Below are 26,380 nucleotides of genomic sequence, written 5' to 3'. Positions count from 1 at the left end.
TGGAGTTTATTGTAAATGTCTGTAGACCATAATTTAAAGGTATTCCAACCTTATAGCTCCAGCTCAACTAAAAATATAGGTTTAAATGCTTTTAATTAAATCAGTGTCGATGGGACTCTTGTTTTCATTATATAATAATCTGACCTATGTCCCTGGTATCTAAAAGAATACTTTTTTGTTGTTGTTGTTGTTGTTAAAATTCTCTACTATTTTTTCCTTATATGTTTTGTTCCCTGTACTGAATGAATTTAGGATTTACATAAAATAGTTTGGATTGTTCTGGCATAGGATTTATATTGGAGGCTTTCTTGTCATTTGCTCTAATGTGATGAAGACTGTACTCCCTTGCTGCAGGACAGTGGATCAGGAATGAAGCAGTGGTCACTTGGTCAGAAAGAAATGTTGATTGATGTCCAGAAAGGAGGAGAGGAAAAAAGACCTCATGAGGTGTTTTGATCTGGTTGGAATGTGCTGCTAGAATGCAGTAAGGGGTGCATATTTTACTAGTTGTGGATAATTCCAAGGACATGTTTGATACAAGCTTTGTGTAGACAAAACAGATAAACAGATTATAATTAAGGTCTGTGGATCCTTGGAAAAGTTTGCTAATTGTATGTTTTTTCAAAGGATCAAGAACTTATCAATGTCATGAAAATTGTGCAGGGCTACTGGGAAATGTGACTTTAAAAGCAAGTTGAATTAAATATACTTGAAAGGCCTCTTTCTGATCTGCAGAGCATATTTGCAGTTCTCTGCAGCTGAAGGCCACATTGCCCCCACCCTGCAGCCTTCCATCTCATACTGTGGTGGTGACAGAAACAAAAGCTTTCCCTCTTCCTTCTGATCTCATCCTCAGTATCACTGAGATTCCTTAGTAGAAGAGCAACTTCTGTACCAGATTGGCTATGAACATATTGAATCCATCACATCAAAGAAATAGTTGTAGCATGGCGTGAAGACTCTGCTTCTTTTTAAAGTGATCTGTATGGGCAGATCTTTTGAATCCCTGTGTAATTTTACTGACTTTGATCAGAGTCCATACAGCTGAAGTTGTTTTGAACAATCAGATGTTACTGTTGTGCTGTGAAGGTTAAAGGATGGTGTTTTCCTTATTTGTTAAGACTAATGTTGCTACTTACGTGTGATATGGCAAATTAAATAAATGTTAATATTTTGGTACCTATCATCTTTAAGATCGCTTCGCTTTTGATACATAGCTACCAAAAATTCTCTGGGAACATAGGTAATTACTTTTAAAACTGGTTTTGATTATCTAGAATAATTGTATGTTTGTCTAAAATGTTTTTATACAATGCTTCTCTAAACTTAAATACACACATATATTTTCTAGAATTATTTACTACTATGTGGCAGATACACAGCTGTGAGTCATTTACATGAAGAGCAGGCAGAAAATGGAATGAAAAGCTTTAATAGCAATATATAGATGTGGTGGAAATTTATGTGCAAATGTCCTTTATTATATGATCACCACCATGTAAATATATAGCAATGAAACAACATTCCAAGGCCCAAGGTTTCATATTCAGATAGTAGAAGGAAACAATGTCATTGCTTATACAGTTTCAAGGCTGTATCCTTTTGTCTGTTTGTGTTAGGATACAGCCTTTAATTACACAATCAAATTTTCCCCCTTGGGATTCCTAGTTTTTCAGCTTGGTTGACACTTAGTGCCTCTTCTCATGGCTGTCTTAAGATGTCTCATCATAACAGTGACCTCCCTGGTGTCCCAGGGAGCTCTCTGGCCATTGCAGTGTAGCACCTTTGGTGTAGGGTTAGAGAGATTTCTGGACAGCTTTCAGCTGCCATGGGGAAGAGACTATCCTTCCTTCTCCTCATTTCCCATTCCATTTGTTTCATGCCCTCTTATTTCAGAAATAGTATTGGGGAAACAATGTGTTGAATGGTGAAGTAGGAAATATGAGAACGTGCCTGGGTTCCTCACAGTTCATCATCCAGGCTGGAATATTTTACCTCCAAGAGCACAGAGGTGGGTGTGACCTGATGCTGTGGTGTTGGCAGTGGTGGGTTAGTTGGTGCTTTTTCCAGAGCAGCCTCCTGTCTGCAGGTCTCACAGTGTTTGCTGAAGGGTTAGGAACATAGAAGAACAGTGCATCCCCTTTCTGGCTCCCAGGAAGGAGTTGTGTATGTTTACAGAACTTTTTGCCATTGGCTGTTGTTACCTGGCTCTGTCTCAGTTTTCTCTCATTTCTCACAAGTTCCTTTGGTCATAGGATGAATGCTTATTTTGAATTATGGAAACAGGAAGCCGACAAAAGAGGCTTTAATTTTTGAAAGTTAAATTAAGCATAGGCACAGATTGGAATACTTTTGCATTAATTAATATTGCAAGATTATTTTTATAGTTGAAAAGTTACTTTGAAGAAAAAACACTGTTCTTCCTGATGCCATTAGCAGTGGCAGTATTCTTCACTCTATGTCATTCCTGGGGAAGGTTAGGAAGGCAGCAGTTTGAGAACTTCCACGTGTGGCAGTATGGAAGCATCAGTTCATCAAAGATACTGTATAAGTGCTTGGAAATTGTTATGGCAGTAATGCCTGAGAAAAAGGAGAGAAATGCTTAATGTGGTGGAAGAGCTGCAGGGAGTGTCCCAAGTGCAGGGCTGGGTTCAGCCAGATGACTCACTCCTAACTGAATACTGGAAGCATTCCTCTTCATGGTTTGCTCTGAAATACATTCCCAGTTATTTGTGTACCTTCTCCATACACAGGAGCTGTTGTGCTCGGGTTTTTGGAACCTGAAAACAAGCCCTTTATTGATGATGAGGTCAGGACACTTCTGGGAATGGTGGCTTGGTTACCCACTGCTCCCCAGCCAGAAGGAGGTTGTCCTTCTGTTTTAATGAGTTGTGCTTTGTTTCTTTTTCTTACTTGAAAAAAAAAAAAAATTACACTGCCTGCTGTGATATTTCTTTGTGATGGGATTGGTAGACTTGAGTCAACTGCTGACTACTGTAAGAATTACTGGCAAAATGTTTCAAGACAGAAGTGTGTACATGATGGGTGTCTTCCACATGGCATCTTTGCACTGCTGCTTGTAGAGTCAGTAGATTTGTGAGCAGTGCTCCCTTTCCCATTCAAGTGGGATAAAAAATTGGCTTTTAAGGTTGCTTGGGCCTTTCAGCACTTTTCTGTTAGTTTCAGTTTTTTTAAGTTGTGACACATTTTTTGTTGTAGATCAGGGAGCCTAAGTTGAAATTGGAAATAAAAGCCTCACTTAGAAATAGCAGTCAAACAAGCACCTTCATTTGCCTTCCTTTCAGTTACAGTAATATAAATAGGAGATAGCTCTGACAGGATCTTCTGTGTACAATGTAGTAGAATTTAGCTTAGCAGCCAGCTCCTTAATCACTGGATTTTCTAGAGTCTGCAGCTAATTCTGCCCTTTTTTGGTATTGCCTTTTTTATGTAATACATTAGTTTGGGAATAATACTGAGATACCAGCACTCTAGTCTGAGATTTGAAAACAGTGTTTTTAAATCAGTTGATATTTGTAACTTATGTACCCAAATGATTCCAGAAATTCAAATGAGATTCTTCAGTGGTTGTTAGACACGTTTAAAGTTGGTTTGTACAATGACATGATGAAGAAATACTGAAACTGTAGGGCATGTGTCTGGTCCTGAAAATAAACTTGAAAAGCAGAGTCCACCGATTTGAGGGAGGGGTTGTCAACAGCTGAAGACCAACCAAGTGTTAGATCAGAAAAATGTAATATCAAATCATAGCTTTCATAGTGAAGGTCCTAATCATGATGAGTCATGGTTGTTTTGATCCAGACCATAAGTTCATGGACAAAAGCATGAAAAGAAACTTCTATACATGTTCATTTTACATCCTTATTTTAAAAATGCCTTGCTTAAAGATTAGTGATTACTTTTATTGACCTACACTGATGTGTCTTTTGCTGAGTTAGTTAAAACATATCTCCAAATAATACCAAGAGAAATATGACTCTTGTGCATATGTATCTAAAATCTTGTATTAATTAATTACATAGAAGTCTATAAAAGTGCAAATGTGAACCTCTGCATATGCCTTGAGAGGTCGTATATGGTTCTTAGCTAAGCATTTAAAGGTGACTATAGTATAAAGAATAAAGATTAAATATATCCAGAGAAGGATTAATAAAATTAGTGAGTTAATAAAACTTTTGTTAAGTTTTAGAAGGTTTTGAAACTCGGTTGATACGTGACATGTACTTTTTGTTCTATTTAAGAAAGATTGATAATCTGACAACATCCAAAGTTATTGTTTTACAAAGCAGATAGAGGGTTGATAGAAATAACACGTTTGGAGGGGAGGGAGGGATTGGAGCTGTCGTGGTCTTTTGTCATTGCAGGGGTTTTGTGCTTTCCTTTTAGTGTAGATTTACAAGCAAAAGATAGTAAAGTTGTCCTTGCTGGGAGAGGATTGGCTGTCACACACAGCATTTTACTCACTCATGCTGTTTTGAGCATCATGTTATCAGTCCATTGAGATGCTCACTTACCCTTACTAAGGAATTTGTATTATTAAATTTATAAATATTGCTGATCACCCTGACAGTAGTAACTTGCACTGTAGGACTGATTTGGCTGGAATGTTGACAGTGTTATTTTTAAATATTTGTCATTTTGATTGAAAATTAGTTCAAGATATGCCAATCTAAAATTCTTATGAAACAACTCTGCTTAAAAAAAATTTAAACATTCTTTCCTCTAAAGGCCAGGGAGGTCTCTGAGGTTACCTGGTAGCTGCACAGCTACCAACTAAACAGAAAAAGGCTGCAGAGGGGATGGTCCATCAAGGAAGAAGAAAGAAACAATCCTTTTTATCTGTGTGTTTTTCAGCTGCTGATGGGAGCAAAATGTTATCTTGAGATTTTCTGGTATCTCTTCAGCCTGCAGAATGTCAACATTCACAGGCTTCTAAAGGGAGTGTGCCAAGGCAGCCAGAGCTGTGGAGGAATGTGTTGCTCAGGATGCCCTTGAACAGCAAAATCCCATTCCAGGGTAGAGGAGGGCCCTCTTGATGCAGGCATGTTGTTAAACCTTTGATTATACAGAAAACTAAAGAAGAGCAATCAAACTTAGGCATCAGATATCATTTGGCAAACGATGGGGGAAATGATTGCTGGTTATTTGGCAATGGGAAGGTAGCAAATGGCTGCACTCTAGTTGTACAGTCAAGGAAAATACAGCTGGGATTATAACCAAAGGGTCAGTTTCTCAAAACCTGCTACTCCTTACTACGTGCTAGGCACTGTCTTGAACTGATGCAAAACCTGCCACATTTAATATATATTTTAAAAGATAACCCAATCAAATGTAAATTTCATTCATAAAAATATGAAAGTCAAAACTACCATTTCCCTGCAGCAGTTACTCATCTGCTTACACTAGTGTCATGTTTCATATAGCTTTGTATAATGTAACAGTTTCCTTTATGATGTTGTGGCTTTCAATATGTATGTCTATGTTTTGAATACATAATTTAGATGACAATTGTCATGTGTATCTTTTAATCTCCTCACCACAGAAGTCACAGCTCATATTCCACATTAGTGTTCTAGGGCAATAACTTATTTTCATAGTGAAAGTTATTTTACCAAAACCAGTAGTGATGGTATTTCTTTTGACAGAACAAATTTAAATTTGATGCTATTGTGATTTGTCATGAGTTCTGTTTTATTTAAGGGGAATATCAGATATGAGCTGTGTCTTGGTTTTGATAGGTGATTTTTCACATACTTCTGTCACAGTTGAAATTCTCTCTGGCATTCTATTTTACCAGCTTTTCATTATTTCCCCTTAGCATTATGGTTATGTAAAAATGACAGTTGTTGTCTTCTAAATTTGCTTTTCCTTCTTGTACGATTCTCTTGTGTCTGTCCATACTGAGAATCTGAAGTAGTGAAACATGTTGAATTTCTTTTAAATACAATTCAATAGAAGTGAATTTGTCAGTTTATTCAGCTAGTATAGATTGGGATAAATTGTATTTCAGTCTCACCTAAAAGTTTATCCAATGTTTAAGTCTTGTGTGCATTTTATATTTTGTGGTTTTAGCATAGTTAGGTCTCATTACAGTCTTTTAAGGAGTACTTTTTGCAGTATGTAAGACATGTTTAAACATAGTTCCCAAACTTGGTTTTGAAGCCAAAGTAAATGAGGTCTTGTAGCGCCACATTCCAGTGATTCTGACACCAGAAGAGTATCTGCACTAATAATTTTTTGTATTAAAGTGGCTGGATTTTTATATGCCTGCAAGAAGCAAGACTGCACTCTGATATGGAGGAACATTTCAAGGCACTAACAAATGTTTTAATGAAATCTTTTTTCCTCTCTGGGCAAATAAAAAACCCAACCAAAAAAACCTGAAAAAGCAAGATACTAATTTTGACAAAAAGTCAAATGCTACTTTACAACAGATTCAGTAAAACTAGTTTTATTTAATTTTATTAGTATTTTTATTTTGTTTCAGGTTTCCTGCTTCAGTCTGTAGAGATAATTCTGTCTTTTTGTGTATTAAGCAGTAAGAATTATGCCAAAAATTATCTGAGCACTGACACAAAACAAATCAAAACCCCAAAGTATTTTGAAATATTTGCTTAAGTGGACTTACATATGTCTTAGGTATTTGAGTGAATGTGAAACATTCAATATGCATCATATTTGCAGCCCAGTTTGCAAACTCATGAGATTTTTGTCCTGGGAAAAACAACGAAAAAACCTTGTCAAGGTGACAAACCTGATTCATACCAGGAAACTGGATTAAGGCACAGATGAGGGCTGCATCACCTTGGCCTTCTATGACTGTACTGAACTCTCCAGATAGAGAGGAATCACTTTCTGCTGTCAGTGCCTCTTGCTACAGGGCAGGGGAAGGCTGGGAAAAGCTGCTGGTGAATGTGTGCCCAGCTCATTTTGGGCTGATCAGATCTTTTGCCATCTCTAGATTTTGAGGGGAAAAGGATGTGGGATGTTTGACAATCCAGAGTACATTTTTCTTCTCATTGCTGTAATACCAATTACATTTAGTGTTGATTCTTTGAAATTTACAATTAAAGTGTCCTCATTTTTTTGCTTTCAGATTCTTCTCATTCTTTTCATCGAGATGAGACCATCGTTATTGCCCTGGCATCTGTGTCTGTACTAGCTGTTCTCATAGCTGCTCTATTCTTTGGCTACAGGATGCTTGCAGGTAGGGATTGACAATATTTTTGGCTTTGTTTTTTTCCATTGTTTCTTTGGCTATTGCTCAAAGTTATACCTAGGTCTTCTGCTCTCCCCAGTCCCTATTATATGCTTCTACATAATGCTGCTCCTCTTTCTCCTCTGTGACATTTTATGGTGATATCCCTTATCTAACAGTCTGGAGAGAGTTATGACTTCTCTAAGATGGCATTTTGGAACCCATTTTTCTTCCACAAATCCTCTGCTCAGCACAGCTTAAGTGAGGTGGTGAACATGCTTTATAGTTATTGTCAGTGACTTTGAATTATCAAACTAGTTGTGTAGCAGGTATCTGTAGTTTGTAGCTTATCAGCACCTTCAATGCTCATTTTGCTGACTTTGAGAAGATTTTACAGGACCCCTTTTTACTTATTTCATCCTTGACTACAGTATGTAATTCTGCCAGGTCCCAGGTAAGTTAGATTTTTTTACTTGGAGCATGTCCAGAAAGGAAACTGGCTGATTTCCTTCTCACCCTCTTCCCCAGGAGACCGTAAACAAGGTTTGCACAGTATGAACATGATGGAGGCAGCAGCTTCAGAGCCCTCACTGGATCTGGATAATCTGAAGTTGTTGGAGGTAAATATTCAACTCAGTTATTAATCTTCATTTTTATTCAATATAATGCTTGTGGTCATATCGCAGATATAGTTACAGAAATGAATGTGTGAGTGCTCCTGTAATATTTTCTTCTAAATCACAGTTTCAAGAAGAAATTAAAATAAAAAAGGGGTTACTGCAGGTACATTTTGTCTAATCTTGTTATTAATATTGTTGGTATTAGCTAGAACATGTTTTACCTTGAGAACAAAAAAAGAAACACTGGGAGGTAGTGGGGAAAATTAGAAGGTGCTATATTTCAGCATTGCATCAAAAGATCCATCTGTTTCCTTGACACTGCTTGCTTTTAGTACAGTGTCCCAATGTAGGAATTTGAAATTCTTTAGTTGCACTCTTGGAAGGTAGAATATACTGCAGATAGGGCAGTATATTTCAGTAGTAGTGCATTTCTGTGTAGTCATTCTCCGTGTGGGGCACTATCTAGCTCCATGGCAACTAGAGGCCAAGCAGAGCTTTCTGCACAGCTTGGTGTTAGATGCATCATCATGAAACTGCAAAATGTTATGCTTCCAGTTGCTATGCTTGATGGAACATATGGAATTTTTAAAACCTTTTAGCCAGGAAAAAAAAGAGTAGAACGACTGAGATGCAGAGTGGTGCAGTAGAAACCCCCCCGAGAGATGCAGACTGCAGACATGCAGTGTGAGTTGCTCTAATGGTGACAGCACTGATCAGCAAAGAATCTTGGGTGTCTTCTGCCACCAAAAAAGTACTTGAGGCAGAGTTTACAAGAGTCTAACAATGTGTACTGCAGAAGTGTGCAAAGCCCCAGATGAAAGCACTTGTCCAAGTCTGAAATTTGGTAGAGAGATCTGCTATGGTGTCTTCTGTCTGCTTCTTGTATCCTAAGGAGCTGACCCCTTACCTCCAGTCACAGGGACAACAGGACAAATGTTTTAACCTGTGCTTGCCTTTTGACATCTCTGTGGGTAGATTACATTCCAGGTTCATACCTTGAACTGACTTGTTGCTGCTTTGAAACCCAGTGATATAAAAGGACTGAGAAACAGAAAGTCTCTCCATTAAATGATATTTTATCTTTGAAAACTTTCCTGTAAGACAATTTTATAATCTTTAGAAACATTACGTTTGTTATCCCTTCTGTTTTGTATTTCTCCTCTATTTGTAAGTATTTAAAAAGTTTTAAAAATGGCTCATGAAATCCTTACAGTTTCATGTATGGGTCATTCTGAAAATTATTTAAAATAGGTACTTAAATTCTTACATAGCTGGAATTTTTTCAGCTTTAGAAATTAGGGCTCTTCCTGAACGTGGTCCTACATTCTGGTTTAGAGTAGAGATCTCTTATTTCTTGTGCAGTTACTATAGAAATGTGAAAGACCGTTCTTGAAGACTGTCTAACATAGTGGGGGCTAGAATAAATATTCACAGGTAGTCAGGAATTAATTACTTCCTTCTGTTAAAATCTGATTACCTCTTTTGGCATCTATTTTGCACTACAAATGCATATTTTGTTACTACTAACCTGAAAGGTGCAGCTTATGAGCTAACCGAAAATGTTTCCCTTAAAGTCTATGGTTTCTGGAGTGGAATGAAATTGATCACATAAAATCTGTAAATCTTTAGTAGGCAAAAGTTGTGAGAGAATTATCAGCACAAAACACATGTGTTTTATTGATTCTGTATATAAATGTACTGAATAGATTATTTAGATATACGTACTGGATATTCAGACTACGAATAAATTTAGTAAAGCCTATGTTGGCTTATGCTGAGGTTTCTAACTCCAAAATAGCCTCTATTGGAAGCATTCTAATTCTGGTTTTCATTACAAAATATTCACTATCTTCACTCTTCTTATAATATAAGTCAGGATAAAAGTTGGCATACAATTCTTGTAGAGTGAAAATTCAGGTTTTGTCTTTATGATTTTGTGAACTCATTATTTATATTTTTTTGCAGTTGATTGGCCGGGGACGATATGGAGCAGTGTATAAAGGTTCCCTAGATGAACGTCCAGTTGCTGTGAAAGTATTTTCTTTTGCTAATCGTCAGAACTTTGTCAATGAGAGGAACATTTACAGGATTCCACTGATGGAACACGATAACATCGCCCGCTTCATTGTGGGGGATGAGAGATTCACTGCAGACGGCCGGATGGAATATTTATTGGTGATGGAATATTACCCCAATGTAAGTGCTTCAAAGAAATCAGTTGGCTTGGTTAAGAATCCTAAGAATAGCCACGTGAAAAGGATGTACTTTAGGTTTTGGTGGTGCTTCTTGCACAGTAATGTAAAAATAATCCATACAAATGACAGTTTTAATGGATCTTATTGTGGGTTACTGTAATGTCTTTTTAGACTTCCTGGTTAGTGCTGCCAAATGTTGTCTTACAAATTCCTAGCTCTCGAGTATTTGCGCTTGGTTTTGGTGCAAAGTTTTTTTAGTCAATTCTGTCCTTATTCAAGGACAGAATTTGAAGAGTTGTTTTTACTTAAAAGCAATCTAATAAATTTAAAACTTCTTAATATTAAGACATTACCTCTGTCTTATGACATCGGTCAATAGCTGTAAATAGTGGGGTTTTCATAGTGAAATGTAATAGATACAAGATTGTTGTCAAACTATTTTATGGTACTATAAATCATGGTGCCTTTTTATCCTGTTATCTTCTTTAAAGCTTTCTGTGGCATGATGTAGGACATGTCTTAAGAAGGCAGCCTTACTTTCCAGAACCATATCTTCAAATCTCCTTAGCTAACTGAAAGCTTGTATTTCTCAAATTCGTGGATTAGGGTACTTCATGTTCTGTGTGCGTACACACATATACAGAAACAAAAATATTTTAAAAATACACAGTATGAATGCGAATAGCTTTCCTGAAAAATCTTAAAATGTTTATGAGGGCTATATATATGAAAATGCAAAAAATGGTGTCAAAATTTATCTTGGGCAGGGTGTTTTGCCTGTTTATGGGAAAGAGCCTTAATTATTCAATTAAATAATTTTCTTTAACAAGCTTTTCGGTCTCAAGTCAGCAAACTCATATTTCCTGAAGGGTGTGAAGGGGATGGCTGAAGCCTTATATTTTATGGAGGCAGCAGGACAATAGCTGCTTATTTGAATAGCAAAAAAGAGCAAAACAGTGCTACATAGCAGTAATGATGGCCTTTGTTAGGGTTTTTTGGGCTCTGTGTATATGCTTGTATTGAAAGTTAAATGTACCCGTGTAAATACATACCTTAAACATGGGTATGTATTTACACACTTATGCACTATATACAAACTTAAGGCAACAAAGCACAAATATAAAAAGAGTGTCTTAACTGAAACTTTTAAGTGAGAACACAATCATGTCAGCTTGTAGAGCAGGCATCTAAGAAGAGATTGCAGAAACTGGAAGTATCCATGAGAAAGGTCAGTTGTGCCCATACCAGATGGACAGTGACAAAGCATGTGATTCTGAGAAAACTGGCATATTTTCATGTAATAAAATGAAAGTTAAGTAAAATCAAATGAGTATTCTGCTTCTGGGAGGGCATAGCATAACTGTCTTCACAGGTGATGAGGTTTTGCTGTTTTCTTGAATGAAAGGATTTTCAGTTGAAATGTAATTTGATTGACAATTGTGTTATGTTACTTATGTAAACAGGCTCTGTTAATGACCTGATTAAATGTACAGATGAAGCTTATGACTTCATATTATCAGATTCCTTCCCAATGTGGTATTAAGAACAGCAAGATTAGTCTAAAATCAATCCACTGGTTGGTTGGAAGTCATTGGAAAAAGTGCACAGCAGGTGTAATTAATGCACAGTGTGATCTGTATTTTAGTGAGCAGATGTTCTGTTGTATGTGGAGTTAACAGCAGAAAAGGAAGCCTGCTGTGGCAGCCAGGCTAGAAGGGAATTCCAGTGTTCAAACTGGAGCCATAAATCTGATTTCAATAAGGACTAACCAATACAAGATGTGCAGATGAAATACTCCCCATCCAAAACATCATTCTCCCTCATAATACTTTCCTTCCTGAAAATAAGAACACACAAACCAGGGCATTTTTACACAGAAAATTGTTCTTGGTGTTACCTTGGTGAAAGCAAGACAGATAGGTTTGACCCAGGTTGTGTTTTTATCCAAACATGCCTTCAGACCAAAGGAAGGCGAGTAAAAGGAATGATATGTGTATTTATCAATCACCATGCCGTTCTGATGAGACTCTGAGGTGTAACAGGTCAGTAAGGGAGTCAGTTGTGAGGCATGATGTAGCAGGAAATACAATAGCTGCAGAATTACCTCCCCAGTAGTCACTCTTGTCCCATTAGAACAACAATTGTGTTTTTAAAACACAAATAGAATCTCTGATTGTTAAAAAATCGCTTTTATCAAAAGTTATAGTCAGAACAAATATCCTGAATTTAACTCATGTAACTCATGACTCTGACAAGATAGTCTTAAATACAAATATATGTCTCTAAATCTTGACTAAAACTTTTCCTGGTTATCATTTTAACTTCACTAAAAGCATAAAATCACAGCCTTCAGTTAGCTTAAAAAACATCTGGTGGTGGACAGGCTCTGCAGCAAAAAGATCTTGAAGCTGGTTTAATACAGTGAATAGTTCCCAGTCACCTCATGACAACAGTCCTGTAGCCGCCATTAGAATGGGCTTCCTCTCAACCCACTAAGCCAAGAAAAAAGACCAAGCCAATGATATTTGGAGACATTTATAAGACGGCTTATATTCCTTAAAAAGCTGTAAAAAAATAAAAAAATACGTGAAATTCCTGTATTTCTTGGTGTATTTCACAGCTTTTTTTAATGTATTACAGAACCTATTTGAAGTTCCTATAGCAGCATTTTAAACATTAAAAACTATTTGTGTAAACTTGCACGAGTGATGTTCAGTCTGTGCTTTCACTGAGGATGTTGCCTATTTAGGCATTCCTTGTTCTGTACAGACTAAGTCTGAAAAAGGTGTAAGACTTCCATGATTCTATTAAGAAGTGTTAAGAATTTGGTTTTAGGCTTAGCACTGGATTAAAAAAATGTCTGAGAGTTTGGTCACTTTAAATTCTAGTATCTTTTTGCCTCCATTTGAATTGTGCATGTATAATTTGAGTGTCAACTCCAGAGGAACTCATACCAAATTTTTATGAACCAAACATTCTAGAACTTACTTCACAATGATATGTATTTAGTTGCCTCTGATAAGCTATTACACATTGGTGCATCTTTAAGATTACAGACTTAAATAGGCAAAACCAGGGTAGTTTGTATAATATAATAAGTATGCCATGTTAGGCAGATTACTTGTGCTTTATGCTGGAGCATTTAGGTTGTTTAAACTAAGTATATTATCACTGGGGAATGTGCGTCAAAGCTGTCACAGTTTGCAGTGTCTGGCTCTTGATTTGGATAGCAGTCTCAGATTTTATAATATCTCAATATCATAATGGACATGCTTCCTTCTGGTTTTCTTAGGGATTTCATGACAAATCACTGGAAGATCCCCCATTTTACACATCTGACTTCACTTTCAAGAAAAGGGGAACATAACATTATTTTTTCCATGTTTCTTTGGTGCATTTGGACTCACTCCTATTTGGAATTGCCTTTGGGGTGTTTTTGTTTAGATATATAAATAGATTATAGCAAGACCTGTGAGAGATGTTAGTATTCTGTAAGTGATAATGGTCTAAAGGCCACTTTTTAGAAACCCAGGCTGTTACGTCAGCAGTTACCTTTATTCTGTTCTACAGCATGACTTGTATAATTAATATAATTTTTTCTAGAGGCAGTCCCTGTTATTCTGTCATAAAATTCCTATTCCACTTAAAATGAAATGGCAGCACTGGAATTTAATGAAACTTCAGTCAAATACTGTGTTTTAAAATACGTGGGTAAACACATAAGCAGTTGCAGGTTTATACCTTTTAGAGGCAGTGGAGAAGGAAGTGGAAGGACTAGACTCAGCAGAAAACTGATTCTCCAAAAGATTTTGAGCTATTCTACTGGACGATTATTTTAATCCATGTTTCTTATTTTGTCTTTTTTTGGGGTTCTTTCTAGGGTTCTTTGTGCAAATATTTGAGTCTCCACACAAGTGACTGGGTGAGCTCTTGTCGTTTGGCTCACTCCATAACTCGGGGCTTGGCGTACCTGCACACGGAGCTGCCTCGAGGAGGTAAGGCCAGAAGGGATGCAAAGATTTCTGTCAGGTACTAGGGTCCAGCCTTTCTTTTACCCTGCTGTGATTAGGAATTGATGAATGCAAATAGAGATTGCTCAGAACTTCTGATATGTTCCCTCCTTTGGAACAACGCCGTGCTGTGGCTCGGTGACCCTTGTGTGACAGCACCGAGTCCGAGGTGGGGGAGGCAGGAGGAGGCAGAGCTGTGCAGTGCTGCTGTGCCATGGCAACAGATTGCTGGAGACCTGAAGCACTGCCTGCCTCCCTGGCAGAGGGTAAACACATGAGCTGTTGTCTGTTTTTGCAGTTCAGAAACAAATCACCAAAGCAATTTTTAGTTTGTTGTGTGAACTGTATGCTATAAAATTAAATCTTCTAATCCCACTGTAGTTTTATTTATCACATCTCTGGATTTTTGTTTGTGACTTTGGGCCTAGTCTTTGCTGTGTGCAAAAAATACTGCTGGATTTTCTGGAGCTTTATTAGAGTACTGGCTGTGACAATGTATTGATTGGGATCTTTCTATCTCTGCATGCATTCTTCACCCAGTATTTCAACAGCTGAAGTATCATAATTATAAAGTAGATATTCTAAGATCTGTGATATATCAGGCTGCAGAATATGGCCTGGCACTGAAACGTTAGGGTTTTGGCAGTAAATAAAGGGCTGGTTTCATTATATCTACATTAAGGTGCTAATGTTTGGATTAAAATTTCAAACTCTATTTCTCAAATGTTAAGCATGAGCACTAGCAAAAAATGACAGCTAAAGATGCTATTAAAAGTGCTGAAAATACCCAAATCAGTATTCCTATGTGCCATTGAAACTGCAGCTATCATCTTAACTTCATAATTTTGAGATGTGCAGACAGGTGTGTCCATTAGCAACCAGAAGATGTGTAAGCTTTCCGTCATAAAAGAGAGACAGCCACAGTCTGTGAATGCTAGGAAGGAACATGTGGAGTAGAATAAATTCCACACTAAAATGAGCTCTGTACTGCTGGCTGCTTTACTAACAAAATAAATAAGAACTAGGAGCAACTGAGATTATTCTTTGGAAAAGGTCAGATCCCTTGCAAGATGAACATAATCAGACTCTCTGGAATAATACTGTCTGCATATCTTCTTAATAAGTGCCAACAGTAATTCAATTGTAATGTAATAATTAGTGCTGCATTTGACACAGGAGTGTGGAATTGATAGAGAATATTTGGAATGGCTGTTAGGGCTGTGGCAGCAGGTCTGTGTTTAAGTGTACAATGTCTCCACTGCCAAAGTTGTGCTGAAATATCCCTTGGGAAGAAGGCTGTTGGTGAACATTAGACCTGTGCAGGGCAGTAGCCTAATATATCATATATATACAGTGAAACTCTGGATGCTAGTCAGTTTTCTCTAGATAGCTTCCTCTGGAGTTCATTGTAAAGAAGCAAAAGCATTAGCTTTCAAAAAAATAAGTTGGTTCTCTTTTCATAATTGCTGAGCAGACATAACGAGGTTCTCCCATTTTGCCAAAGAGTAGAATTGCTCAAATAGTAACAAGCACTTGTGTGTGTCCAAACAGACCATTACAAGCCTGCGATATCCCATCGTGACTTGAACAGCCGCAATGTGCTGGTGAAGAACGATGGAACGTGTGTCATCAGCGATTTTGGACTCTCCATGAAGTTAACTGGCAACAGACTGGTACGACCGGGTGAGGAAGACAATGCAGCCATCAGTGAGGTGAGTACAAATGGTTGGATGAATGTTCAGGTGGTGCCATTTCTGTAATGGGGAGTGATTGCAGTATGGGTGAGAAGTGGCTGAAGCCTCCACAGGAAAAAACTGGTTTTACTCTCAAAATACTCATCACAAACCTGCTGTTTTGAAAGGCAGTAGATTGGCAGACTGAAGTTTCTGTGTGAGATATGAGGAGTCAGGTAGGTTTGGTTGCCATGTTCTCTGTGGTTGTGTGGTACAGGTCCCTTCAGTTTTGTGCTGCAAATGCTAACTGAAGACCAAACATTCTTTGATTTTGTTTTTAATTTTTGGTTTTGGTGTTAATTTTTCTGAAATGGTGACATACCACATTCTGCATCTTCTGCTTGACATCTAATACATAAAATACTATTGTTCTAAATAAAGAGTGCCTAATAGTTCAGTGTAGTTGTTGTCTGTGCTTTTACAGAAGAACTTCGTATGTCATTCAAAGAACATGCTACACTAATCACTCTACCTTAGACAGCAAGTGCTAAATTGAAAATATCTAGTGCAGGAGAACTCCATCTAGATATTCCCATACTGAACAAAGAAACAGGGAAACTGCTGATTAAAATGCAGGGATGTGGAATAGTCCTTTGACAAAATACTGTCCTGCAAGTACTGATGAGTAAGTGCTCTAATCTAACACATGTCCTAGTGAAAATGAATAGGTATCTTCCAAGACTGTTAATAATCTTTGACTGTGGAAGCTGTAGGGTGGAACCTTGCTGACAGTCCAGGAATAGAGAACAAGTTTCCTATTCAGCAGCGTTATGATACATACCTTGATGTTTAACAGAGTAATTTGGAAAAAGAAACACTTCAGCTATATCATATTTCATTTGAGAACATTAAGTAAGGGACAAAATAAGTTTGTTTTGGTACATACAAAACAGTGACAGAGTAGGGGAAGGGTTTTGTTATGACTAGACTGGTAAGAATTTAGAAGCTGAGGACATCGATTAGGAACAAGCTATGTTTTCCTTAACTGTAGAGAATACCAAGCAGAATAGGGAACTAAAAAACTTAATTGAATTTGGAAATTACTTGCTGATGTGAAGCTTTGATGTGATGTTTTCCCAGGTCGGTACGATCCGCTATATGGCCCCAGAAGTGCTTGAAGGAGCAGTGAACTTGAGGGACTGTGAATCTGCTTTGAAACAAGTAGATATGTATGCGCTGGGCCTGATCTACTGGGAGATATTCATGAGATGTACCGACCTCTTCCCAGGTAACTGAGAGAACTGCAGAAAACCGAACAGTAGGAAATGGGACCAGCAACCAGAGCTGCTCCTGAGCCCGGGCTTTTGAAAGTGAGGGGAAGCGGTTCCCTGGGCTGCTTCTGCCATTGAGTCGGTGCCATCTAGTGTTCGAGGCGGTGCTTGTCAGGACGGTGCGGCTGGGGGCGAGGTGTGGTCCCTGCCCAAAGCCTCGCAATGACCTGTTCAGGCGGCCTGCAGGCCTCGTGCTAGGTGCCATTGGAGCTTTATTATTGTTATTATTACTCTCCAGAGTTATAAACATTGAGAGTTAGGCTGATAGCAAAGGCAGTGTTTCCAGTTCTGAGAACTGATAAAAGTGCTTGAAGTGTCTTTCAGAATTTTCACCATTAAAAAATGCTGTAACTTAATGTAGCCTTTAGCCAGTTGTACTTTTGTTTATGATAGGACATTGGAAATTCTCCCTACCTGTAACATAACCAAAAAGGAAGTAGGCTTAAAATTTACAGGTGAGATTGTGCCACATCCACCATCTCCTGCCCAAGGTACAGCATATAGAATTAATCTAAAATGCAGCATAGTCTCTACAGTCAAGCAGCTGTACTTTATGTGCAGAGGCTTGTAATCTTGCTGGGCTTTCTCCTGAATGAAGTACATGAGCATGATCAGTTAGTGGTGTTTCGCAGAAAGTAAGTGTCATCTTCAGGCTCCAAGACATTCCAAATGTGCCACTGAACCAGCAAAGTCTGAGGATGCTATCCTTTGAAAGGTTGCTGAACAGCACTTAATTCATTTGCAGTTAATTCAGCTTTTTTTGGAAGTTAGACTTTGGGGAAGGTGGGGAACATCTCGATAGACAGCAACTTTGATAATGCCTTTCATCAACTGAAAGTCTTTGCTCTGCCTTTTAATCTGCGATTGATTTTTTCTTCCCTTTCTTTCTTTTTCTAACAGGGGAATCTGTGCCAGAGTACCAGATGGCTTTCCAGACTGAAGTCGGAAACCATCCCACTTTTGAAGATATGCAAGTCTTGGTGTCTAGAGAGAAGCAAAGACCAAAATTCCCAGAAGCATGGAAGGAGAACAGCCTGGTGAGAGAATATTTTCAAAGAAACAGTGATTTAACTATCTTTTAGGGTGTACTCATTTCTTAAAAGCAATTTTTTAATGTTTTGGGGTTTTTCCCTCTTTGTTAGTACTTAAGGATTGGGAACTGTTTCTACATGGACTTCTTAAAAATTAAATTCAGTTTTTAAAAGTTATTGATATGAAAGCCAGATTTCTTTTAAGGAAAAATACTATTATTGTTGTTGTTGCATGCTGCAGTGTGGTATACTGAAGATAACCTGTTACATTAATTTTAGACACTGTCTGTAGTATTGTGCATGAAGTGCCCATGTGTTCTCTGTGTGCCAAATGAGAAACACGAAGCCATTCTTTGCCTTTTGACATCTTATAAAGTAATAAAGCAGAACTAAAATAGCTGGCAAAAACATCAATACACTCTTCCAAAACTAAAATTGGTAAACATTGTAATAAACTTTTTTGAACTTGTATAGACCTCAGCATTTGCAGAGACTAAAGCTTCTAGAAATCATTTCCTTTTAACTACATAAAACATTTTATATGGCTTCATTTGATCCTCAATTTTTATTTTCAAGACTATAAACATTATAATATTGCTTGTTGTTTTGAATGAGTGTAGCTGTGGCTTAGAACCTTGCTGCTGTGGGCCAACAAGTTAGAGCAAGTCAGTTGAACTCTGGTGAGAGTCTGTGCTTGCTTTCATCTGCAGCAAAGTTCAGGCAATGTGAATCCCCTTGGCTTAGAGGGGGCTGTTTGCTGTTACAAGCAAAGTGCAGTGCAAACACTGACTGGGTTCCACTTGATACAAGGTAATGCAGCTTAATTGCAAGTATGAAAATGGCGTGTTTGGCTGTTTTTAGAAATACACTTATTGTTATTCCCATATCGAAATGATGCCTTTCAATCTTCAGAGACTTTTTGGTGGTTGATAAGTTTGTAGCTACTGTGCAGATGAGGAGGAGCCCAAGGCCTCACCTGGTGCTTGTAAATATGCAGGAACCTGCTTTCATTTGTGATTACCTATGCAGTCTTAATCTGCTTCTGGAAGCATCTATGTTATGTTACAGACTTTGATTAGCAGTATTGTTTTTTGCAGTATAAAGCAACAACCTGAGCACGGGATGTACATAAAATAATTAAGAGGCTTTTTACTGTGTTGAGATATTACTGTATTCTTGTCTCACTTGCCAAAGTGGGGCCACACTTGACTTCAGAGGTCAGGATATTAACAGAATGATAGAATAATGCAGATTTCTGGTCCCTTCTATCTTTTTGATGAGTGCTAGTACTTGTAAATAGTTCATTTTAGCGTAGTTATATTTCAGCCTGACATTAATAGAAAACACATAATTGTGGTAAATGTGACGCTGAAGAACTTCAGTGTTGATAACTGTCGGTACAGTCACTGCTGTCCTTTAATGACCCTTAACACATCAAAAGGAAAGGATCTGCTACAGGACAGATAGTATTAAATTAAACACTGGTTGAATTTGCTGCTGGTGAAGCCTGTAGAGTCTTACAAAGAGGAAAGGCAGGATTATCCACTGATTTAGTCTAAATGGTGACAGAATCAAGTCCTAAAAGCTGAATGAAGGCATTTTATTGTGTGAGAGAAAATTGCTCCAGTACCCTATCTTGTCCTTGTCCCTGAGGGTGTTTTTAGACTCATGTCCCTCAGCTAAGGGGAGGGTATTGGCTTATCCCCTGTGTGATCTGCTGTGGGAAGGGAGATGAAAGGTTTGCTTGTGGGGGAGCTTGTCCACACCTGTGCAGCCAGAGCTGCATCACCAAGCAGCAGCGATTGCCAGATGCAAGCGATGCCAGGAGCCCCTCCGTGGGCAAGGAGCTCTTGGCTCATACTCAGAACTAGTCCTGGCTTCCACTGCCAGAAGGGCACAAGGCAGTTCTGGCACGGAGACAGTCAGCAGGACTCACTGAATGCCTCAGTGCCCAGCTGGGATTATGCACAGTCCTCAGTGCTGGAGAGGGTAAAGCTGGGCTGTAGACGTGAGCTGTGCTGGCAAACCAGATCCTCTCCATGGCCATAGGCTGGCAGCAGGGGCCCATAAATGTCTGCCTGGCTTTTGTCCTCCAGATAAGAGTGGAAACAGAAGTGTTCAGTGCTTGTAATTTCAGTTGTTTCCTCTCCAGTTCCCTGAACATATGGCAGCACGTTTTGGAGGTCTTGAGCACTAATCCTGACTGTACAGTTCATCCCACGGTGTGATGCCAGGAACATGCCTGTGTTTCTGTTTCTCCACCTGTAAAATAAGTGAAACAAAAATCTCCTCCCATGACGCAGACAAATTCATTGATACTTACTAGACACTTGGATGTCACTATGGTAAAGACAGGGATGATGAAGTGAGCACAGCTGTTATTTGCATACAGTGCAGGGGAGCCAGGCCATCACCATTAGCAGAACTGTGAGAATAACCATGGCAGCATTTCCAGAATATCCTTAATACACAGCTCTCATAAGGCAAGGAGAGAGCAGAGCATGCATCCACCCGAGGGCTGGCTGAAGCTTGTATGGACATTGGTGAATGTAGTTTTTCCTAAGTGTCTTCCCAGTTGATGTGTGTATGTGAGGTGTGATAACATCAAATTGTGTATTGGTAGTATTAGGTTAAATTAGCTTTGAATGAAACTATGTATCTTCTGTTTCTCTCTTTCACCAGCTTGTGATTGTTTTCAGGCATGCAGAATGCTGCCATAAAACAATACATTAGAAGCACAGATTAAAGGTAAAATAACTTAAAGGGGTTTTGTCTCCTGGCAGGCTGTGAGGTCACTTAAAGAAACAATTGAAGACTGTTGGGATCAAGATGCAGAAGCTCGACTAACAGCACAGTGTGCTGAGGAGAGAATGGCAGAGCTCATGATGATTTGGGAGAGAAATAAATCAGTTAGTCCAACAGTCAATCCTATGTCAACTGCCATGCAAAATGAGAGGTAAGAAGAGAACACATTTGGGTTTAGTCAGCAGGAAATGCCCAATGCAGCACTTGGCTCGCTCCAGGACAGAAGCTACAGCTTGCTGCACCCATTAAGTGATATGCGTTATATGACCTAGTCTGCATATGAGCATGACATAATCCCAGTTGCTTTTGTTCTTAAGATCTCCTGTGTGTCCCCAGAATTCAGGCACCTTTTATGTGTACAGCTGTATTTCTCACAGAGGGGCCTTTTCAACTGAGCTTAGGCAAACTGTCTCAGCAGGCTTGCCATGATGTGAAGTGACAAAATGAATTGTCTTTAAGTACATTTGCTAAGCGATGCATCAAACTTCTATTTAAAGCGTTCTGCTAAAAACTGTGAATTTGCAGTCACTGTGAGTTCAGAAGATTACCAAGTCTCAAACCTGTAGTTTTTCAGTTAACAAATTGCAGGGCCATTGTTTAAGTCATTATTATTCTGATCCCAGCAAGAGAAGCTGCATGTTCTCTGCTTATATATGATCCAGAGGGAATGAGAATTTGCAGAGCTGAATTTTTAGTTCTTAATAGTATACTCTAGAAATCCAGATTTGAGAGAAGAATAATGTTGCTGTATATGACACTGTTCATTGTCATGGAAAAAATATTATGTTCAAATCATAGAATACCTAAATTGTCAAAATAGTTGAGTTTTCATGGGTTAGGACCTTGTGACATTTTCCCAGAATCACTTACTTGATTTAGTCTGTTGCATTTTTGTTGACCTTTTTCAGCATCGCTTCTCTGCATCTAGAGCAGAACCTTAGCAGTACTTTGCCAACTGGACAAACAGCATATTGGACAAACAGAAGATTACTGTTCTCTTAGGAAGTAACATCCATAATGAAGTTTTGCCCTAGTAAAACCAGTTTTTTTATCCCCAGCACTTTTCAAGGAAGTTCCTGAAATACTTCAGTTTGTACTGTATCTATTCTTAGTTTATGTATTAAAGGAAACAGAAAGACACTCAGCTCTCTTAAATGAGAGGTGTTATAGTATGAGGTGATTTTTTACATATATGATCTTAATACCACTTATTTTTTCTTAAAGGAATCTGTCACATCATAGACGTGTATCAAAGATAAGGCCATATCCAGATTATTCTTCCTCTTCCTACATTGAAGATTCAATCCACCACACTGACAGCATAGTAAAGAACATTTCTTCTGAACATTCAATGTCCACTACACCGTTGACTTCAGGAGAAAAGAATAGAAATTCCATTAACTACGAGCGGCAGCAAGCACAAGCGCGCATCCCTAGTCCTGAGACAAGTGTCACCAGTTTGTCCACCACCAACACAACTGGCCTCACTCCCAGCACTGGCATGACCACCATATCCGAAATGCCTTATTCGGATGAAACAAACTTACACACTACAAACGTCATGCAGCCAGGTGGGCCCACCCCTGTTTGTCTGCAGCTAACAGAGGAGGACTTGGAGACAAATAAATTGGATCCAAAAGAAGTGGATAAGAACCTGAAAGAAAGCTCTGATGAGAATCTGATGGAACATTCACTTAAGCAGTTTAGTGGGCCAGATCCGCTGAGCAGCACTAGTTCCAGCTTGCTTTATCCACTGATAAAACTTGCAGTAGAGGTGACAGGGCAACAGGACTTCACACAAGCTACCAATGGTCAGGCATGTTTGATTCCCGATGTCCCATCTGCTCAGGTCTATCCTCTACCCAAGCAACAGAACCTTCCGAAGAGGCCTACTAGCCTCCCTCTAAACACCAAAAATTCCACAAAGGAGCCACGGTTAAAATTTGGTGGCAAGCACAAATCAAACTTGAAGCAAGTGGAAACGGGCGTTGCCAAGATGAACACTATCAATGCTGCAGAACCTCACGTGGTGACAGTTACCATGAATGGAGTGGCTGGGAGGAGCCACGGCATAAACTCTCACGCTGGCACAACCCAGTATGCCAATGGCACGGTGCCCTCCGGCCAGACCAGCAGCTCGGTAGCGCAGCGGGCCCAGGAAATGCTCCAGAACCAGTTCAGTGGGGAGGACAGTCGGCTGAATATCAACTCCAGTCCCGACGAGCACGAGCCCCTGCTGAGGCGGGAGCAGCAGGCTGGCCACGATGAAGGTGTTCTGGACCGCCTGGTAGACAGGAGGGAGCGGCCGCTGGATAACGGCCGAACAAACGCCAACAACAACAACAGCAATCCGTGTCCAGACACAGCTGCAGCCAGCATCCAAAATGTAGTGAGAAATCCTGGGCAGACCCAGACCAGAAGAGCACAGAGGCCTAATTCGCTGGATCTGTCAGCCACAAGTAGTTTGGATAGCAGTAGTATGCAGTGTAAGTGCTTGCAGGGCTGAACCGTTTCCCTGACACCTTTCTACCTAATAACTGCATATATCTGCTTGAATAGAAATTATTTCCGTCTCCCGTTTCGCCTCAAAGCATACTTATTAAATCTCATATTAATGTAATTTCCCTCAGCACAATTTCAGTCTTTTTCATATAGTCCTGTCTCCATCATTTCCAGTATATTAGATCACTATCATCCTTCCACATACACCAAATAAATCTGTCTCTTTCTAACCCATCCACTCTGTCTCTAGGTTAACTTTCATTATTCCTTGCAAGGCTCCTACCTTTGGTAGGTGCAAAGCATATTGAAAAATTTTCCTATTTTTTTCTGCAGGGGCACCTTACACCTTTTTTTTCTTACTTTTCCTCATTCTCTTAAGAGTAGCCATCTCTAAGATGCATTGATTAAAATAATTTATTATAGTAATTATCTCTATGCTTCCTGATTTTAAACTAACTTTACTGTATTAGCCCAGCCTAAATGGACAGTCAGGCATTTTCTATTTTGCTGTCATAGCTCCAACAATTAGAGCAATTCTTCACTAGTTTGACATAGTACATAAAAATTAATCCAAGTCATTAGAGAAGGAATTGATTTTAATAGCTTATTTCAGAATAGTAACTTCCTTGAGAGTTTTATGGCCAGAGGTCTAAGAGGTTACAATAGGGCTCTCCTTTTTACAGTAAGAATGTAATCATGTAGTTATAGTTAAATTAGATGCATCCTCTGGGTTTGATCCTGTTCGAGCTATTGGAAAGATCTCCTGGTGTGCATTTTAAAGAAAATACATTTCCAGAAGTCACTGTAGTCTTGAAAGGTACTTGCAAATGTCGTGACTCTTTAGGAAGATGCTGTGATATTAGTAGAGTAAACTGGGATGCCAGGCATCTTTGGAAGTAAAAGGTTTAAAACCAAATGAGAACATAACTTTCAAGAAATGTAGTTGAGTATTCAGCAATGGAATGTTTAAGCCTTCCTTTTAAGTACGAAACCTTAATTTTTGTCTTAACATGTTGGTGTGAGTTGAAATCTTACCAAGATAAAGAAAAAATATTATTGCAGTGACTTTCTTTAATAGAAGATTAAGTTAAAAGAAGGGGTTGTGTAAGTTTTTTTAACAATCAGATTTCGACTGCTGAAATTTCATCATAGTTAAAGTTGGTCTTGCCAGTTTTACAACCCAGCATTCCAAATCCTGACTTACTATCTTAACAGATAATGGACTATTTTGTTTTCAGGTGAAATGCTTTGCTAGGTGGAGTAGGATTAGGGGACCTAACATTGCACTATTTAAATTTTAGCCTTTGCTGTCCTGTAGTAGCAATGTTCTTTTGCACCTCCCAATTCAGGTAATATAAGATCCTATGATTCCAAAAGCCCCTCAAATGTCAAATGCTGATTTTTCTGTTTGATGCCAATATGCATTCCAGGTAACACAAATTACTTCACTGAAGTAATTTCTGACAGAGAACAGAATCTAACCCCTTGTTTTAGTGGCAGCTCTTGTGGTCGATACACCTGTCATGCCTCTGCCACACAGTTGCTTCTGCGTTTATAGATTTTGTTCTTTTTTTTCTGTTTCACATAAGTAACAGCCCTGGATGCCAGTCTAATCCCACCTTCCTCATAATACTATTTTCTGTTCTGTTTTCTTGTTTTGGTTTGGTTTTTTTTTCCTTCAGTAGGCGACTCCTCACAGGATGGCAAATCAGGCTCAGGAGAGAAGATCAAGAAACGTGTGAAAACTCCGTACTCGCTCAAGCGGTGGCGTCCGTCCACGTGGGTCATCTCCACGGAGCCGCTGCACTGCGAGGTCAACAACAACGGCACTGAGCAGGCAGTGCCCCCCAAATCCAGCACTGCTGTGTACCTTGCAGAGGGGGGCACTGCCACCACCATGGTCTCTAAGGACGCAGGGGTGAACTGCCTGTGAAACGCTTCAAAAGCTGGCAAATGACCTTTGTTTTGCATTATTTGAAACATGCAGAAGACATTTTTAAAAACTGCTTTCTCCTCCTGTCAGCAACCCCTACCAAGGACTCGCTTTAAATAGATTTCAGCTATGCAGAAAATTTTTAGCTTATGCTTCCATATTTTTTATTTTGTTTTATTTTTTGAACGTTTTTGCACTTTTATTTAGTATCGCTAAAGTTAAGTCTGTCTGTTTTGACCACGGAATATATATATGTGTATCAAAGATGTGGTCTCAAAATATTTTTTTAAAAAAAGTAACAAAAAAAAGTATCGCTGATAATCAGTTTGGACCAGTTTCTTAAGGTCACTAAGAACATAAGCAGACTATAAGACAGGTTTGACTGCAGTGGTGTCTTGTAACCATGTTTTAATTTCTGTGCACAAGCTAGTCTGTATATTTCTATGTTACAAAGTGTATTCTCTTTTGAACCCCTTATTTTCCTTGTGTCATGTTGAAATGTGCAATAGTCTATAGTTCACAGTAGGCTTTATTGAAAAGTGTGTTTCTAAAACTGCCACATGTTCCCATTTTCGTATTTGTTAATTTTTCCTTGACAGTTGAGCAGTCAGCCGTCATGACAGTGAACTTTGCACATCGTAGCCAGCTTGAAGCAGCTGCCAATATCACATTGTGCTCAGACGTGACAATGCATGAATTTTCCCCAACTTGAAAGGGCTTTAAAAAAGGAACAAAAAAAAAAAAAATCTGAGCTCCATACCTTTCTTTTGATCCTCCCTAATCAAAATGTGTTTCCTTCATCATAGTATATGCCAGCCTGTGAAGCTGAGTAACAAAATGTTGAACAAATGTAAGGAAACCGTGTCAGCCATTTTTTCCATTTTATTTTGTGTGCAGTTTCACCCCCTCTATTTATGTAAAACCTTATTTAGATCACTAATGATGTACATTGAAAAATACATTTTATTCAGAAATATTAATAATTGTCATACTTAAAAGCTTGAGTGAAGATAGGTTGTGAACGTATTTTGTTTACACAGAGAAAAAAAAATTAGTCTTAC

The 26,380-nt window shown here is 38.7% G+C and overlaps 1 protein-coding gene across 1 annotated transcript in view; it reads left to right on the top strand.

The window, feature by feature from the left end:
- The window catches only part of BMPR2 (bone morphogenetic protein receptor type 2), a 97,929-nt gene extending 71,823 nt beyond the window's left edge, over positions 1-26,106 (top strand). The window contains exons 4-13 of the mRNA XM_021555386.4: positions 7,118-7,228; positions 7,748-7,839; positions 9,805-10,035; positions 13,915-14,029; positions 15,596-15,756; positions 16,858-17,005; positions 17,949-18,085; positions 20,863-21,035; positions 22,109-23,370; positions 25,069-26,106. Of these exons, the coding sequence (XP_021411061.3) occupies positions 7,118-7,228; positions 7,748-7,839; positions 9,805-10,035; positions 13,915-14,029; positions 15,596-15,756; positions 16,858-17,005; positions 17,949-18,085; positions 20,863-21,035; positions 22,109-23,370; positions 25,069-25,319 (2,681 nt within the window). The 3' untranslated portion in view covers positions 25,320-26,106. The remainder of the gene's footprint in view (positions 1-7,117; positions 7,229-7,747; positions 7,840-9,804; positions 10,036-13,914; positions 14,030-15,595; positions 15,757-16,857; positions 17,006-17,948; positions 18,086-20,862; positions 21,036-22,108; positions 23,371-25,068) is intronic.
- The last annotated feature ends 274 nt before the right edge of the window (positions 26,107-26,380 follow it).

This window comes from Lonchura striata, chromosome 7 (assembly GCF_050655825.1).
Source record: "Lonchura striata isolate lonStrDom1 chromosome 7, ASM5065582v1, whole genome shotgun sequence".
NCBI lineage: Eukaryota > Metazoa > Chordata > Aves > Passeriformes > Estrildidae > Lonchura > Lonchura striata.
This window is presented reverse-complemented; position numbering and strand designations above follow the sequence as displayed.